The following is an 18,659-nucleotide window of genomic DNA, read 5'->3' on the forward strand; positions in this document are numbered from 1 at the left end:
TGCCCGATCGCGCGTTTGCAACTGCGTGATCGCGCGATCGGGCAGTTTACCGGTAACAGCTTACCGGCTTTCATGCCGGAAGCTGTTACGGGCGATCGGACAGCAGAAAGCCGGCAAAGCCGGCTTCTGCTGTCAGTGGGGAGTCCAGGCTGTCAAACGACAGCCTGGTCTCCCGTGCAGCGGCAGGGATGTGTCCCTGACGCTGCACGAAGGGCTGGACGTACCGGGACGTCCATAGGGGTTTCTTTGTGGGCGTTTTTTGGACGTCCCGGTACGTCTATAGGGGATTGAAGGGGTTAACCCATTGAGGACAATGGGTTGTCCTTAAACCAATTAAAAACAATGTATTGTGACAGGCTTTGTCATGAAGGGGTTAATGGGCAAAACTGGCCTAAAACTTGACCAGCGCATGTTTTTAACACAGATGGCTTTTTCTTTTTTAATCTGTAAACTTGACAAGTCCGGGTCATCAACACCTGTAGTATTTTTTAATTTGCTATAAATATATATATATATATATATATATATATATATATATATATAATTACAGTTTGTGGGGGTTTTGTGCGATTTTTATTCTATTTTTCTCTTTTAATTGTATTTTCTGTGCCAGTATGAGCACATGTTACTTGTAAGTAGTCATTTATGGGAAGATAACTCATATTCTGCTCTGATTTAATGACACAACAGGTACGTTTCTCACATTTTGTGGGAATTTTAAATTCCCTGCTTGAATACAGGTGTATATCTCTACCTCCTGACATTTTATGGTTTTCAGAAAGAATGATATTGAAACCATTTGGTTGCCTACATTAACAAGGCAGCACAATCTAACCTTGTGATGGGGTTTTAAGGGTGCTGTTCCATCTAAGGTGCCTCATAAAAGATCACCAGATACAGCATCATGTAAAGCGAAGTAACAGAAACTTCTCGTTTTATTGTCTCCTCAACGCTCCCTGTCGCTTATAACTAAATTAAAAAGTTTATTGAGATATTAGAGCCGCTTAGCAACAGAGTTCTGCCATTGTTCCAAAGCTGCTCCACTATGCATTACATCACAGCGGTCTGACCTACGACCCCCCCCAGCCCCCTTTAACCCCTTAAGGACAATGGGCGGTCCCTAAACCCATTGAAAACAATGCATTTTGAGCCCGTACATATACGGACTTTGTCATTAAGGGGTTAAACAAATAGACCTTCAAGCAAATGCACCTTCTGTGATGTCAGAAATTGACAGCCAGTGCAGAGCAGAGGGAACAAATTAAAGGGCCCAGATGAAAGGTTTTCAGTCAAAGAACTACTAAAAAAAACTACATTATTTTAAAAACAGCTAGTAGTTTTTTTAAATGCAAATACAAGAGTAGAAAATAATCATTTACATATTTAGGGAAGTTGGGTGAAAAAAATTTAGAGTGGAAAAGCAGCTTCAAGAGTCTCAGGGTTATCATTGAAGTAGTTTCCCGGTGTGTTTACTGTTTTTATTATTATTATTAACCTGTATTTTTTAGTTATTTGGTTTTTAAGAATGAAGGAATTGTTCATCTTGTATTACTGGGACTAGAACCTAGATGTAGGAAGAACTATTAGAAAGCAGTGTTCTGAGAAATATTTCAGAATATATATTTTTGAGTGCACTCCATACATTATCTGGTTAATTTAACAAAAAATACAACACACCAGTGCCGTAAATAGGGTTTTTCCTCATCTTTTTTTCGCAACAGATCGCTAGGAATATGCAATTGTGAAATTGTGTAAACAAACCACAGAAGATGGAAAACCAGTTTAACCCCTTTGAGGCTTACTTCCTCATTTGGGTCTCAATTCAAGGCCATTTACACCTTAATTGGTATTATCTGTGGAAATGCATGGTTCGCAATTCATCTCCCTGACTTGGCCCAAAATTGTGGTTGTGGCTTCCAGATTGTGATCCCTATAAATAATGTATTGAAATCAATTTGAAAACACAAAAAAATACTGCTATATTACTCTTGCACTATTATATGCCAGTGAATTACGAGTTACATAGACTTATTTATTACCCACACTAACTATTATTTATTACACTGACCTCTATAGGGATGGCTTCTTATCTAATTATATATTTTCAGTTCACCCCAATATTTGCCTTATATTACATTGGTTGCGAGATAATATTACCTGCAAAGGTAAAACACGTACATCGGTTTAACAAAGGGGTTAAACAGGCATCAAAATAAGCATTAGGACACAACTGCCAGTACCACATTAGCTGCAATGAGCTTCTTCTGTGGCAATCACCTGCATTAACAAAAACATTTCCTTTGATCTATGCGGAATCAGCCTAAACTGGGCTGAGGTTATGAAAGTCTGGCTAAGTATGTACATGCATTTCAGGGATTAGTGATTGTTTTTACACAGCGCTTAATACAATCCATATATTCAAGGGGTCTGACAAGAATTGACAGACTAAGACAAACCGATACATTCGGTGGAGAGAGCCTGGCTTGCAAGCTTACAATGTTAACCCCTTAATGACAAAGCCCGTACATGTACGGACTCAAAATGCATTGTTTTCAATGGGTTTAAGGACAGCCCATTGTCCTTAAGGGGTTAATAATATATATAATAGATATAAAAGCGTTCGGTAAACTGGCCATATTGAAAACATGGGACTGTTCCTTATTTAAACATTATCAGCAAACGCACTTGCAGGAAGTGGCTAACTTAAATAAACAACTAAATATATTAAGATATTTTCCAAAGAAATGACTTCGATTCTGTTCTACTTAAAAGTAAAGGCTGTCAGCGTCAGAAAATATGATTTTTGTGGTTGTGCATTTTTAATGGAAAATATTGGAATATCAGACAGGCATTTATTAAGTGAATAACAAGGTAACCAAAGCCAAAAAAACGAATGCCTTTCAAACCGTCACATTGGGATTTATTGCCGTTTTCTTTTTTTTGTTTGCAGAAAAAGAAATATATTTGTAAATGTATTTATTTATTTTTAGTTAAAAAGCTATATTTCATCTGTTAAATGTTCTTCAAGTTTAGAATTTAAACTCTTTGGATTTTCCATAAGGCAAACCGCAGCCGTCTTAACCTCTTGTTAACATCTAGATCTGCATGATTATTACTCTTCATTAAGTTATCTCTCCCGTATGAAGTTGTTGATTGTGGTTTATTGGTTGAGGCAGCCTTTGAGAGGAGCCTTTGTTTGGATGAGAACTTCAGGACAGGAAGTTGATTCCTGTGCCACAGACTGCCACCTAAGCCTGGCCAACTGGCAGACCGTGAAAATGCCTAGTGGCCAGGGGGGCAAATGCCTTCAGGGCCAAACTGGTTATGACGAGGGGGCCAAACGGCTTAAGCGTGATCACTCGTTGCGTACTTATGCTCACGCAGTGTACGGCTGGGCATATCTAGCCGATGACCCCGCACTGCAGCACTGGAGTATGGAGCCAGGGCTGCTCTTCTTCTCCAGTCCGGCCATGTTTCCACCAATTTCAGCTTCTGTAATGTTTGAACTAAAAATCTCCAACACAATTACAGTAATTGTTAACCCGCCACCCACACTATAGGTGGTTTTAATTAATGTATTGAATTATGATAAAAATGGCCAGTGTTGGATCAGTAATAGTTGTTGAATCCATTATTTTATTATTATTATAATTATTATTTATAAAGCGCCAACAAATTATGCAGCGCTGTACAAACTAAGTGGGGCAGTTAACACATACATAACAAATATACATTAACAGATACAGACACATCGGGTGTTGAGAACCCGGCCCGTGAGTGGCCTTCTGGCTTTATGGTACTTTTATACAAGGTTCCTGGCTTTTAGGGCTCTGCTTGTGAGCTTACAATCCATCCCTGTGCTACCTGCGCATGCTATATGGAAACTACAAAGCGTAACAAGTACATAGAACACCAACATTTAAACAGAAGCTTGTTTGCCACAGACGCGGATGGACAGCCACAACCACAACGCGCTTTTAGTTTTGCATATTACAGGCTAAAAATATAACATGGGGTTGAAAAAAAAATGGTGAGGAGTTCTAAAAATATATCTAAAAATATCAGCTGTTACCAAAATGCTGTTAACATGAATAACCCCAACTTTAAGAATCATTTATATTATTCTTATTGGTACAATATATTATAACATGCAAATTAGGTAATACTTGAATCCTCTTTCAATATTCTAAAAAGCCAGTCGTGGGAATTAATGTCTGGAGACCAATAACTATATATTTTTTATTTTTATTTTTAACTTAAAGTTATCGCTAGGATAGCTTTCCGAGTACATGGAAAGAACTAAAACATATGTAGGTTTTTGTGTGGAACTGGAGCACTCAGGAGGAGCTTGCGCAGGGGTGGGGCTAACCACACAAAGAGGAGGGGCTAGATGCGTACAGGGCTGGGCTAGACACAGGCTTCTGTATGGGTCCTGCTGCCAATAGAGGAAAGTGACCCGGAGGCCTGGGGAAGCAAAGCTTTACCTGGAGACTTCGGGTCAATCACAGAATGTTGATATTGTATGATGGAAGAGAAGTCACACGGATTATTTTTGATAAAATCGTGCCTTTTTCTGATTGGCTGGTCAATTTAACTGATTTGTCCTGTTGGAAGTAGTAACAGGCAAAGACAGTAATGGAATTCAGTAATCCTATTCTAAGGAATTAATCATACTTGGGAAGCTGCAGGATCTGGCTTCCAGGAGCCCACACAATTCAAGGGGAGTGATTTTGTGATTGGCGGGATTATCTGCGTGAGAAGGTGGGGCTAGCCACGTATATGGGAGGGGCAGCTACGTACATGGACGGGCACAGCCCCAAACACATTAAACTTGCATAGAGGTGGGAAGGGTAATAAGGCTGGGAGTCAGTGTGATGAAACGGTTCTCCCGTAACCCGGGTATTCACTGCCACAACCTGCAGAATGGAGAAGTGGCTATTCACCCAGAGTCTCCGAAAGAAACCTGGAGGGTTCCCAGGTATATTATTACGGGAAAAGTGACTCAAAATGGGAGACAGAATTGGCCATTTGGTTCTTTCTGTCATCACTATGTATTCATGTATCTATTCATGTATTAATTAAGTCTTAAATATGTAAAATAGGTTTACTCTCAATTACACTGCTGCTTTTCAGAACAAATATGGGAAAGTACGCTGAATTTCAAAAGTTTGGGGTCTCTTAGAAATGTTCTGGTTTTAGGAATAAAAGCAGAATTTGTTCATTTAAATAACATGAAATGAATCAGAAATCCAGTGCAGACGGGGTTAATGTTGGAAATGACTTGTAACTGGAAATGGCTGATTTTTAATGTAATCACAGGCGTACAGAGGCCCTTTATCACTCCTGTGTTCCAATGGCTCTTTATCACTCCCATCACTCCTGTGTGCCAATGGCCCTTTATCACTCCCATCACTCCTGTGTTCTAATGGCCCTTTATTACTCCCATCACTCCTGTGTTCCAATGGCCCTTTATCACTCCCATCACTCCTGTGTGCCAATGGCCCTTTATCACTCCCATCACTCCTGTGTTCCAATGGCAAGTTGAGTTCACCGATCCAAGGTTAAGTTTAAAAGGCTAATTGATGGTTAGAAACCCTTTTGCAATTATGTTACAGCCAGAAATGTCCTTGTTTTCCATGAAAAAGTGACCCCAAACATTTGTACGGTGGTGTACATAGAGCTGTAGCTGTAGTTATCATCAGTCGGCTCCAGCTCTGGCACAGCTGCGGGCAGTAATGGAAAGCACTGCCTTTGATCTCTCAACCATAGGAGGAGGGTATTTTCTGTGCTGCAGCTTCTACCTCAGATAATTGCTTTTTTTGAAGAAGAAGAATGAATAAAGAACTTGAATAATCTTTCTTCTTTAGTGGGGTGGCCTAGACTATTTCATCAATGTGGTTGAAGAAACATTGTTACACATCATCAGAATGCAGAACTCTTGGTTTCCACATCGAGTCTAAACAAACACACATTTACGACTATTTCACTAGAAACTGGACCATTTTAGGTGCAGATATTCACCTCCTGTGTATTATTGATGCAAACCTTATTAAGATAAACTTGGGGTATTGGTGGGTTGCAGATGACAACATCAAGTCATGAGAGACAAATCTGAGAGCTGGAAGGCTTGTGTTTTCTCAAGATGACTTCCCAGCAAACAGAGGGGGGTTACAAGGTTCCAAAAAGATCTGGGGTATTAATATAACTGATATAAAATATTACATGTTAAAACGAAGCATGAGAAATATTTCCTAGGCCCTACATACCCTTACACTAATCTAAAAGATAACCGGCACTTCTCTCCACAAATTGTCAGGTCTGCCTTTCAACTTACCTGCATGCTTGTGGCTTCCCTCTGGATGGTGCCATTTGTACCATAAGCAGCCTGCAGGGGTAGCCCGGCGTCCCTGTCTCTATAGGCCATGTCCCATACAGCTGCAAAGGGGCTATGAAATAGATCCCTACCGACTGATTGATGAGTTTAGTTGCTCCAACACCCTCATGCACACATACACACATTCACTCTAACACCATACATCTGTACCTGATCTGGTCCCTTCCCACCTCGAGCCACATCCCCCCCAACACAGGTGCCTCCATTTAGACCCCTGAAGATGTGATCATTCCTCTCCTGTAGCTTTTGCAGCAACCCTCTCCTCCTCTCCTCCTCTTCTCATCAAAGATGTGCATTTAATGGACACAACTGACGTCACCGACAGAGATCCAGCTTTTTCTTTAAGGAAAGACAATTTTTTTGTGCTTTGTAAACTTTAAGTTTCATGATTTGAGGTTAAGATAAAACATTTCATTTGACTCATTTCTATAACCCTCTAGGGATTCACGCAAAACTGGCTTTAATAAGGGACATAACACAAAATACAAGAGCCATGGAGACGGTGCTTCATGTACCCTAATATTTCATATGTTCATATTTGGGGGGGGGAATATTTTTTTTTACGCAAAATTGCAACTTTTGCACCTAATCAATTTAAACCTAAACACTCTGTCCTTTTTTTCCTCTCTTACAGGAACTACCGCAGTGATTACTCCAGAATTAACATTTTGCCCCAATATTGCTTTGGTTTTTACTTAATGGAATGCAGAACGTCTATATCCCATCTTAATTGCATTTTAAACCCCTATATTCCCTTGTAGTGTATAGGGGACACTCATCACGTTGTACAGGTGGATACATTGTTAAGTCGTGATTGATATTTTTCTTCTAGGGAGGTTCTGCCTTTTCCCCGATGTTGGTCATCAGTGAGAGAAGCGCTCAGGATCAGGTCCGATTTTTGGCCAACGAAGTTGGATGTTTGGCATCTAACAATGAAGATGTTGTTTCTTGCCTTCGGAAAATGGCTGCCGATACACTTAATGCCGCTCAGACCAAGGTTTGTCCAGTCTTTTCTTCTGATTAGGTTTCAAAGCTGTTGTCCATGACACGTTCTAACTGACAATACGAATTTGTATGATTCCACAAAGCTCCATAATTTGTTCTTTAGAAGCAATATGGGAAGTCTAGTTCAGACACGCTCAGTCTTTCTGACTAAACAGCTTTTGCCAATATAAAATATGGAAGTCTTGAAAATGACACTTGTGTGGTTCCTGAAGAGAAGTGACTGGCATGAGGGAACTCCAGGCTGGCCCAGATTCTTCTAACAAGGCCGCTCCATATCGGGCCGGTCTGTTCACAGAGGAAATTCTTAGTGGGTCTCATAGTGCGATGTTATGTGACTCCATGATAAGTCCCCAAATGCAAGCTACTCTGAAGATAGGTGCCACGCAAACTCGTTACGAGACAGGCTAGTGGCCTACTTAGCTTTCCTTGCCCTCGGGCAGAAGGTCCCAGCCCTCCCTCGGCTAAGGCTTAATTTTACCCTATTTGGGTAGAAAATAAGGGTTCCTTAATGCAGACTTGAGAGAAGATTTGTCACCCTTCCTCCTACCTCAGGTATTCTACTGGGGTGCATCTTGTACAGAGCCAGCTAAAAAGTACCACAGGTCAATAAACACAATGCGTTTTTGGAAAATACTGTCAGCGTTGTCAAAAAGCCAAGAAAAACCTTTTTAATGTCTTTTTATGCAGTTTTTTTTCTTTTTAACAGCTACTGGCTCAAAGAGGTCCATTTCAAACATGGGGGCCGGTTGTGGATGGCATCTATATACGAGACAAGCCATCTACACTAATAGAGAAGGAGATACAGCGGAACATTGACCTGTTCATAGGAAGCGCTGAGCAAGATGGCCTCATAGTCAGAGCAAAGGCCATTAAAGTAAGTGGGTCTGCAACTGGGTCATTATCTTTCTTTGGAAGAAGGTTATGGTATATAAAGAACATTGTACGCTTATCTGAAACATATAACATCTCAAATGGCCTTTCCTAATTATTTTGCATTGTCGTCTATATATGTTTAGCTAGGAACCACTTTTTACTCCGGGTGGGTGCCCTGATCTGTCATGGATCCCCTCGTTGAACCCTTGAGGCCTAAAACCCGGGACTATGTGGCCCCCTTAGAAGTATTGAGTCCTGGTGTCCCCTTTCCCACACATTAATCAAGTGGGATTTCCGAGTAAAGCAACAAAGCAAGAAAGGCATCAGTAAGGAAAATACACTGTATTTCCTAATAGAAGGAAAGAAATGGCATTACTGTCTCTTTAACCTGTAAACATCATTCCCGAGGTTTATGTAGGGTTTAAGACGTGGATCTGTGCATGTTTTGCTTGGGCTTTGCAGTCCCGCCACCTGTTCGACAAAAGTACGATCTGTTTCACATTTGCCGGAATTATGTACATGCGCTGATTCTGCCGTGGAACTTTTTTACAATTCAATGACATTCCCGAGTAAAATGGAACATTGTTCTGTGACCTAGAAACAGCGACTGGGGAACAGACTGGAGGCGCACTCACATATCTTAAGCATTCAGCGTTTTCTTGGGGCAGCCTGGGATATTTATTGCAAATATCTTTATTTTCACATCGCAATGGTGATCTTAGGTTAGGGGAAATGTTAAAATAATCACTCGAGGAATAAGTAAGAATAAGCGTGCGCGTCTGACATATTCCCTAGATGTGTATTCATAATAATCATCCTACGGAATAGATTTCTCGAATACACTTATATTTGCAGAAGCCGTGATCAGAGGATACCTATAAAGGGTCAGCCTTGTTTTCCTATCAGGGATCAGTTTAGGAAACGTCTTCGCGGTCCCCGGAGATCAAGCGGTGACAAATGAGGCTCAGTGAAACTTTTGTGGTTGATGCGTCTTGAAATCAGGAAGGGGGAAGCCATCACTAGGGACCAGCACGGCAGTATAAATTATTAGTAAATCCTGGCGAGATACTTGCATAAACCTCCCTAGATAAAGGGACACTACAGTGAGCAATGAATATATATTAAAATAAATACTTTAGTATGCATTCCATAATCAATAGGAGAAGCTGCAGCTCCAGAGCCTTCTCTGTGATCCAACAGGCTGGGGGCCCCTTGTCCCCCCTCTGTAAAATACACACATTTGCCCCGGGCCATAAAAACATATCTACACAAAAACACACTCAAACACACATTTACACACGTATGCTAACACACACACTTATTCTAACGCACACACATATACACACTCATGCTGACACACACACACTCATGCTAAGAGACACTTACACATACACACTCATGCTAACACACACATGCTAACAGACACACACACTTACACATACACAATCATGGTAACACACACTCATGCTAACACATGCACATTCACTGTAACATACGTGCATGCATATATGCTCACTCCCTCTCTAACGCCCTTAACGTAACTTCCGCTGGTAGGCCTGTTCAAATCAGGCTTATATGGGAAATGTGGTATTCAATTACCAGAGGAAGAAATAACATCAAAATGAATCTTAACTTCCCATAATAATGCAAATGTCCGCTGTTCCTTTAGAGATTTGAAGAAAGTCAAGGAAGAGGTGACAGTAAAATGGCCTTTTACCAGGCCCTCCAGAATTCACTAGGAGGGGAAGAAAGGAATCTACGAGTTCAAGATGCTGCCGTGTGGTTTTATTCTTTGCAGCATTCAACCGATGATTATTCTGGTTTCTCAAGAGCATTAGAAAATTCTACACGGTAAGTGAATCGAGCGTTCGTGTAACAGACAGGTTTAATGACCAGCGATCTTGTAAGAAGATGAAAGGCATATAATTCATACAATCTTACCTTTTCTTTATAGTAAGAACATTAGCACATATACTGTCGCCCTAAGAAATTCTATTGGTCATATGACCAATAACACAGGGGTTCCATTTTGCACTGGATCACAAATAAAATGTACAGAGACAACAACTTGGACTGCATTCAAATGCATCTTGTATTGTATAGTTCAAATGTCAAACAGGTATTGTTGATAGGCTCCATAAGCAGTGATAAGCAGTGTGACCTGCTTCATATAACAAGATTAACCATAGACCAGCTATAGCTCAGATATTTCCAAGATGGCTGTTTCTCCTGCCTTGTTAATGATGTGCTGAAGTTAATCACTGTAACACCTTCCAGAGGCCGCCTTCTGTAATGGTTGCATAAAGCATGGTTCCCAATGGGTCTGCCTCTGTCTTAGATGCCTTTAAGGTCCGTCTCTGCGACATTTGGATATCTCTGTAATGGCTTCCTGAGATCCATCATGCCATTGGGATGACTCTGTAAATAATTCCTGAGATCCATCATGTCATTGGGACCTCTCTGTAATGGATTCCTGAGATCCATCATGCCATTGGGGCATCTCTGTAATGGATTCATGAGATCCATCATCCCATTGGGGCATCTCTGTAATGGATTCCTGAGATCCATCATCCCACTGGGGCATCTCTGTAATGGATTCCTGAGATCCATCTTGTCATTGAGACGTCTCTGGAATAGATTCCTGAGATCCATCATGCTATTGGGATGTTTCTGTAAAGGCTCCACGGTAATCTTGAGTGCATTAGTGTGTTTGTGATGGCTCATTGAGGTTTGTCTAATGGCTTCTTATATCAATGTTGATATAATGTTGAAAGGTGTTATCTTTTCTCTTTATTTTTCAGTGATCACTTCATTGCCTGCCCAGCAATCAAAATGGCAGATTACTGGTCAGAACATTCAAAGGGTAGAGTTTTCATGTACTATGTGCCCGAGTCTTTTTCACAAAGCAGGTAAACCTACGGCATCCCGATGTTACAAATCTGCAAGTCCTAAAAAACAGCAAAAATCAGTACTTTTCTTTTTGGAGGGTTTTATATTATGATACAACCTTGTCCAGAATGTGTGTACCCCACACACGTCCTAAACGCTGAACGCTTATTCCATATATCTACCACCCCTCAAGAAAGTAAAATGTCACCCTCTAATCTTTACCTGTGGGGTATTATTCTAGCATTTCTTCTTCTTTGAGATGTATTTCTTTCATCTGCTTAATTTTAGCTCTTTATTTATCATGTCCCTTCTCCCATCTGTCCTCCAAACTTTAAAGGTTAAGATCCATTGGTCTTCTTAATCATCCCGTAAACCATATACTATTTTAAAGTTATTTTTTAAAAGACAAAATAAAAAAATGCTAATAAATCCTTGTATTAATGTTCTGAATGATATAACAGAGTACCGTATTATTGGTATAATTCGAGCCTCTATTTATATTGTTGTCATCTGATACATTTAACTGATTTATCAGTAAATCACAAAAAGAAGCTCCGAGTTTTAAGAAGAAGCATTGCTCTTTAAAAAAAAATAAAAAATAATAATAATAATTAAAAAAAATTAAAATGATTTTAAAAAAATTTAAAAAAATTAAAAAATATGTTTTTTTTTAAATGTATGTACTATTTTTGGTGCAAATGTTTTTTTTAATTTATGTACTATTTTTGGAGCAATTTCCATGAAAATTAGAAGTGTTCATGCTGATTTTTCAGTATAAAGTACTTTGAAATGGTAAAATGTCTGAATCTTAGCTGTTTATCAATATCAACGTTTGAATTTTTGGTGAAATCGAATATTTTTTCCCGTTCTTTTAAAGAGTTTAGGACAATGCTATCCAACCTTTTGTGTAAATGTATAGAGACAGAACCGAAGAACACAGTTCTGTTACCTTTGGCAAATCACCAAATTCCTTCCAGTGACAGATTAAATGAGACGCGGCAGATATTACATGTTTGAGCTGGCTGCACATCGTATTTCAACAATGAAACCTAAATCGGTTTTAATAAAAAGAATCTGTGATAGTTAAAGGAAAAATACTCTGGAAAAAAACCCATATTTCACTTGGAAATCTCTGCCGGAATTATAATAGTACAAACCATTTTCCACACGGTATCATTTAGGAGACATTTTTTTTTAAATTAAATTAAAAACAAATCCCATGTAAAAAAATAAAAAGTTCAAGTAAATGGTTTATCAACTAGTTAGTACAACTTATAAAAATTAATTATAATTATTTTGCAATTATTAAGTGTATAAGCGATTTTGATTCCTATTTTTTGTGTTTTCTTTTTCCTAGTGCGTGGTATCTTAATGTATACTCATACGAATATTATTATCTATATACATTAAGAAAATATCCTGCTGTGAGCTTAATCAGTCGTTAGTCTCGTCTTAGATTCAGGAGCCATATGCCTACCCCATGCATGTTTAAATTCCCTCACTGTATTAACCTCTACCACTTCTGCTGGGAGGCTGTTCCTCTTATCTAATACCCTCTCTGTAAAATAAAACGTCCTTACATTACATCTATGGCGTCTGACCTTCGAATAAACTTCCCTCCTGTACTTTGTGAAACCCCGTTTCTATCCCAATCCCCTCTCTTCTCTACTCAAGCTATATATATTGAGGTCCCTTAGTCCTTCGATGATTTTTATCCTGCAAGCCGTTTACCATTAGCTGCCCTTTTTTTTTTAAATCTCTCCACTAACCACACAAAGCAATATTAATACAAGCTTTCTCACAATGACTAGAACAAAAGTTCATAAAGAGTTCTATTAACGGCTTAAGTTAAAGAAACCTAGTAGTCTAAAAAGTATCAATAAACATTATGGTAAAAAGCTGAAATTGTAATAATTTATTGGACATGATGGAAATATAAGAATAACCTAAAAAAAGGAAATAATTATAGAACCTGCTATTGATTTTAGACGTTTATTTAAAATATGAAAATCTGCCAAATGGTATATACAGAGAAAAGTAGCCTGTTTTCCTTGATTCTTATCCAACAACTACTGTGATGTTTAAATCAAATATTGGCCATTATCCATGAAGTGGAAAGTCACATGTTCTTCACATCTAACATATACCGCGGGCTTTCAGATCTTTATTCTGCACCGAAAAATCTTATAAACAGTATTACGTTTTTTTTTACTGAACCTAAAGGTATTTTCTTATTAAAAAATTAAATTTTTTTTTAAATAAAGCAAAAATTTATAAATGAATCACAAAATATATTATATAAATGATTTATCAAAAAACAATATTTTTTATATTTATATAAAATTAAGTATTAAAAAAAGTCTACTATTGATATACTTTTATGCAGCATTAACATTGATTTATTGTCTTAAAGGGATGTGTTTTTTGTCTACTTGTTTGTAACTTTAAAAAAAAAAAAAAAAAAAAAATTAAATAAAAATCACTTTCTTTTTTAATTCAGCTCTGGCTTGGATCTTCCCGAAGATGTTATATATGCGTTTGGCCTCCCCTTTCACTCAAATTATAAAAATCAATTTTCGATTGAGGAGCAAAACATTTCTTTGAAGATTATGCGATACGTCACCAACTTTGTGAAAACAGGGTATGTATTTAATCTTTCACTACAGAGAATAAAAGGTAGGAAGAACACAAGAATATTGGATTGAACATCCGGAAAAGTATAATAGAGGGGACAAAGTCAGTGTATGGCTTACAAAGTAACGAAAGAATACGATGAAGAAAACAACACTTATATTTAATATTTATATTACACATTACAATACACAAAAAGGGCAACATTTCGGGTTTCTCAAGTGGGCGCAAGGTGGTCACATGGAAGCTATAATGGAGGTCTCTGCTGCAACAACACAATCCTTTACTGGTTCTACAGCTTTCAGGGCCAGTTATGGGAGAGCAGAGATCTCCCCAACTGGCCCATGAAACCCACGAAAGTGAGACAGGGTGATAGTGCCCAAAAAAACAAGACTGTTGGGAGGTATGCTATGGGCACATTTTTGCCTGATGAAAACAAACCATGCCACAAACCCACAAATTCCCTGGTTCTGCTTTGTAGACAATGGGGGGGGGGGTGAAAAGGTGAGGAGGGCAGCTGAACATGTTAGCACTTCAGCAATGATCAAGAAAAATAAATTGATTATCACAATTAAAAAGTTATTGGTAAAGGTGATGCAATTGAAAGGTCATGTATGATATCCCAGATTCGAGATAAAGAAATATAAACAGAGAATAAGAAATAAGAACAATAAAACAATATTGCCCAACAATAACTTGTCTGCCCGAATTCAGTAGGACATCCTCAAGGAGAACGTCAGCGGGATTACAACCTTTAAAAAAATTATCTTAATTAGAGTTGGGCTGAGAGTGACTTTTTTTCTTCCCGCTGGATTATTCACAAATACTTTATGGCTCTTCTCTTTGTGGCTCTTCTGCTTTTTGTGACACCTCATAGGTGAGTATCCGCTTGCTCACCATGTCTCAACTGACGTTGTGTGTCTTCTCTTTTGTTAAATTGTTTCTTACATCATACAGCCATGTTTTAAGAAAAGTGTTGAATTAAGGTCATCGTGAACATTTTTTTTACATCGATTTTTTTATCCAGTTGAGGTGCAGCCATGGTTTCTTATTGTAGTTAGACATTATTGTAGTTTTTATGATGAAATACCTTTTTATTAAAAACAAAAAACAAAGTCTCGATAACATCTGGTAACTTGTACCCTCATGGTCTTGAGCCAACCCTCCTACCCTCATGAGCCTTAATATCAAAGGATATCTTCTAACCATGGAACGTCAAAGCCAACAGGGAAACTGACAGCTAACCCTTGCATTAGATTTTTTTTGGGTGTGATGTAAACTTTGAGAAAAAAAATTAAAATCATTTTAGAATTATTGAATTAATGGTAAAGAAAATGAATCTTTTTTTTCTTCAGAAATCCAAATTTCCAGTATCCCTTTACCAGGAAATTAATGAGAGATTTACCAGTGTGGCCTCAGTATCTTGGATCCAACAGTGGAGATAACTACAAGAAATTTAGTGTTTCATTGTCAAACAGCCAAGGACTGAAGAAAGCTGAGTGTTCATTCTGGAATGACTATATCCCGCTGCTTAAATCTACTACAGGTGAGGAATTAAATGGAGTGAGGTACGTCTTAAACTCATAGGCTGCCCGCTCGGGTTTGGGGGAAACCAGAGCGTTATATTTATTATTATTTTTATTATTATTATTATTATTATCTGAGCAGCTCTGACCTTGGCCAAGTTGAGGCCAAGAAACTCATTTTAGAAACTCAAACAGTTTGCGGCTTGGCGTCCAATCAGTGGATGTAAGTCAAAGAACGCAAAGGTTTTAAGAGATTTTTTTATGCAAAGTTGGGGATGAGTGAAATATTTTTGAATTCCTTAGGTAATATTTTTAAGGCTCATGGAAAATGATTATAACCACCTGGGAACCATCCTAGACCACACCAGTCTTGGGACAATGCAACGATTTATGAAAGCAGTTTAATAATTTAATAGGGGTTGTAATCTGAATGGCGCTTTTCAACAACTCTAGGCACGGGAGTTCAACGTTGAATCAAAATAAACCAGCAATTCACAAGCTAAATGATTAATTAATTGGAAACAAAGGACAGGTCCATCGATCTTTTATCAGGACATTCTAACTTGACTGGTATTTAAGAAGATGACCTTTTAAATACGCAGAATTAAAACCTGCTCTGTGTAGAAGGAATATGATATTCGGAAGGTTCTGTCTGTAAGATATTCATGTTCTTAGACAATGCTAACCTATTGAAAGGCATTGTACGTCTATTATATGCATTAGATATCTTTTCTCCTTGTAATCCCAATCTATTTTACAATCTATGTAAACAATACGATTTCACAATCTACCAATTTGATTCAAGATGGAAACAAAGAAAGCCACCCCAATTTTTTTTTATATATTTTATAGTACAATCTACCCAAAGGAGGCATTTCAAAACAAACAAAAAAAAAAATTGTATATTAGAAAATAAGTTTTTAAAATTTGGCCTTCTCACAATTATCTCCATTAAAGTTCACGTCAAATCCATAAACCCAGGTAGATACCAAAAATTGCATTTTCGTCTCTGTTGAAGAAGCGTAGTGTCTAAAAGATGGAGTTGTCTCCATTAAAGGTCTCGTCAAATCCATCAACTCATATAAAATTTCCGTCTTTGTTGAAGAAATGCAATTGTTAAAATGCTGTTCCGAGTAACGATGGGTGCAGAGCACGCCATGCTAGTTATAGTGGCAGCCTGTTTTATTATGCTCCAAATTAACACCTGTGAGGAAAGCCGACCACAATGAGGTTTCACGCGGCCATCCTTTGTCTGGTTCGCGCTTTCCTGGCACGCTTTAGATATCCGTCTTATTTCTTCCAATTTTGTCTTCCAGGGTCACAAAGTGAAATCTTGCCAACGAAAAATAGCATTGGAGGCATTTTTAAAACTGTCACCAGTCCATCTGGACCCAAGCCAGAGAAGGAGGCTTATAATTGACATTCGCCCATTGGAGAACAGTCAACAAACTCACATGTTTTTCAGTTTTCAGAACAGAACCAAGGGCCAATTAGGTGATTGTTAGAATAAGAATGTCGGTTTTGTGTGTTGTGGGGTTACTATATCCCCTGGTCGCGGATAGTGTTTGTATCCTGTAATATAATAAAGTTACTTAGTCGTCTTTCCTGTTACAGAATAAAGTTATTGAAAGCATGCCATGTCTGCGAGCGTGTCTGTTACATTTCTTTATATCCATGCAACACAAAAGACTGTAAACGTCTTCATGAGAGTCGGAGCCTTTTTCAAATGCCCTGTGGCTCTTCTGCTTCTTGTGACACCTCCCGTGGGAACCCCGACGCCTGTGAGAGTATCGCGGAAGCGAGTATCCGCTCACACACACTGTCTCAGTTCACTTCCCAAAACTTTGAGCATCATGACATGGAAATACACATTTTTTTCAGAAACTTTCTTTGGGGAGAAAAGTTTTATTTTGTAGCGTATGGGGAAAAGTTTTCAGAATGGAGGAAAGTTCACCGATACCCCAAACCATTTCCAGTGCTATCATATTGTATTGGGTTTTGTCCTTTTGGGCCCCATATTATTAGCTATCTATGTACATTTAATGCTAGAGTTAAGTAAAAGAGTGCGTGCAACTGAGCATGTGCAGGAAGTATACTGAAGTATGCTTCCTGTTTACAGCTCCTGGTTTAATAGGGGCAGTTGATTTTTAACTTATTTTCATGCAATATAATGCACTGGCAAATGAATTATGGGCTTCACTATAAATCAGTTTAATTTATATATTTTTAGTCTGTCCCTTTCATGTAAAATGACCCTGAGTGGGAAATCTACCTGTTACAACGTCAATGTGCGTTTTCAGTCTCAACAAGCTTAAACAAGCTCTAACAAATGCGCCATTCTTATGAATCTTTATTTCATGAAAGACTCCGATTTCGGGTCACCGTATCTCTCAAAAATCTCTAACAGCCTTGTCAAACTGCACAGGGCACCGGTTTACCATCAAAAATGGCAGGAAGCCTGAATGGGAGGTCGCGTACCACATATGGCCCAAATCTTCAACACCTGCGCGACACCATGAAGCTGAAAGCTCTCCGCGATGTCTGTCTGCATCCTACTTTATGTGAAGTAAAGGACCTCGATATTCTCTAACATTTATATTTAACAAAGACAAATAGAGAACAGCTTTTAGAGGTGGGCTGGCAATGTGGGCATGGGGACTTGAGTGGGAGTGACTGGTTTCCACTCCATTATTCCGAGGGGTCAACTTTTTGGGGGTTTGGCAAAATGGGCTTTGTACATGAGATTGGGAGGGCTGTAATGCTGAAGTGCTGCCACGCAACAAAGGTGGAGTGTGGAAAAACATCTCTGCCATCCACGTAGTCACGCTTGCCTTACTTTATGGTGGTATAAAATTATACATTTGTGAGAACAGGGTCCCATATGAGAGGACCATATGCCCCATTGCCTGCAAAAGGTGGCATGGGGGGGCAGCTACCCAGGACAGCGGGATAGTGCCCAAAAATCGGGACTGTCCCGCAAAAACTGGGACTGTGGGAGGTATGTAAGTGGACTTTTCAATATTCAGACATCATGGCTAAACGCGAATTTAATGAATTTTAGCCGATACTCGCCAGATGTTACAAACACTAAGTATCACATTTTAGTTGTCCAGCCAGAAGAGCATTTTTTGAACAACTGTTCCGTGTCCTTTTTATTTGTTTGAAATTGTGTAATTTAGTTTTAAGTTGCTTCTTATCTTGCGTTTTGGACAGAAATGCATATAAATAGTTTTGAGTCAAATTAACCCCTTCAGTCCCAGGGGTATTTGGTACCTCAAATTTTGCGCTATGTCGGTTCAGCAATTATTCTCCTTTCCTGTGAATAGTGTACCCATGTAAAC

At 38.7% G+C, this 18,659-nt stretch overlaps 1 protein-coding gene across 1 annotated transcript in view; it reads left to right on the top strand.

The window, feature by feature from the left end:
- Positions 1–16,951, top strand: part of TG (thyroglobulin) — an 82,718-nt gene extending 65,767 nt beyond the window's left edge. Inside the window, exons 41-47 of the mRNA XM_053467920.1 lie at positions 7,227–7,391; positions 8,106–8,273; positions 9,942–10,123; positions 11,074–11,181; positions 13,662–13,802; positions 15,148–15,338; positions 16,635–16,951. Of these exons, the coding sequence (XP_053323895.1) occupies positions 7,227–7,391; positions 8,106–8,273; positions 9,942–10,123; positions 11,074–11,181; positions 13,662–13,802; positions 15,148–15,338; positions 16,635–16,738 (1,059 nt within the window). The 3' untranslated portion in view covers positions 16,739–16,951. The remainder of the gene's footprint in view (positions 1–7,226; positions 7,392–8,105; positions 8,274–9,941; positions 10,124–11,073; positions 11,182–13,661; positions 13,803–15,147; positions 15,339–16,634) is intronic.
- Positions 16,952–18,659: the final 1,708 nt, after the last annotated feature.

Source organism: Spea bombifrons, chromosome 5 (genome assembly GCF_027358695.1).
Source record: "Spea bombifrons isolate aSpeBom1 chromosome 5, aSpeBom1.2.pri, whole genome shotgun sequence".
Classification (NCBI taxonomy): Eukaryota; Metazoa; Chordata; class Amphibia; order Anura; family Pelobatidae; genus Spea; species Spea bombifrons.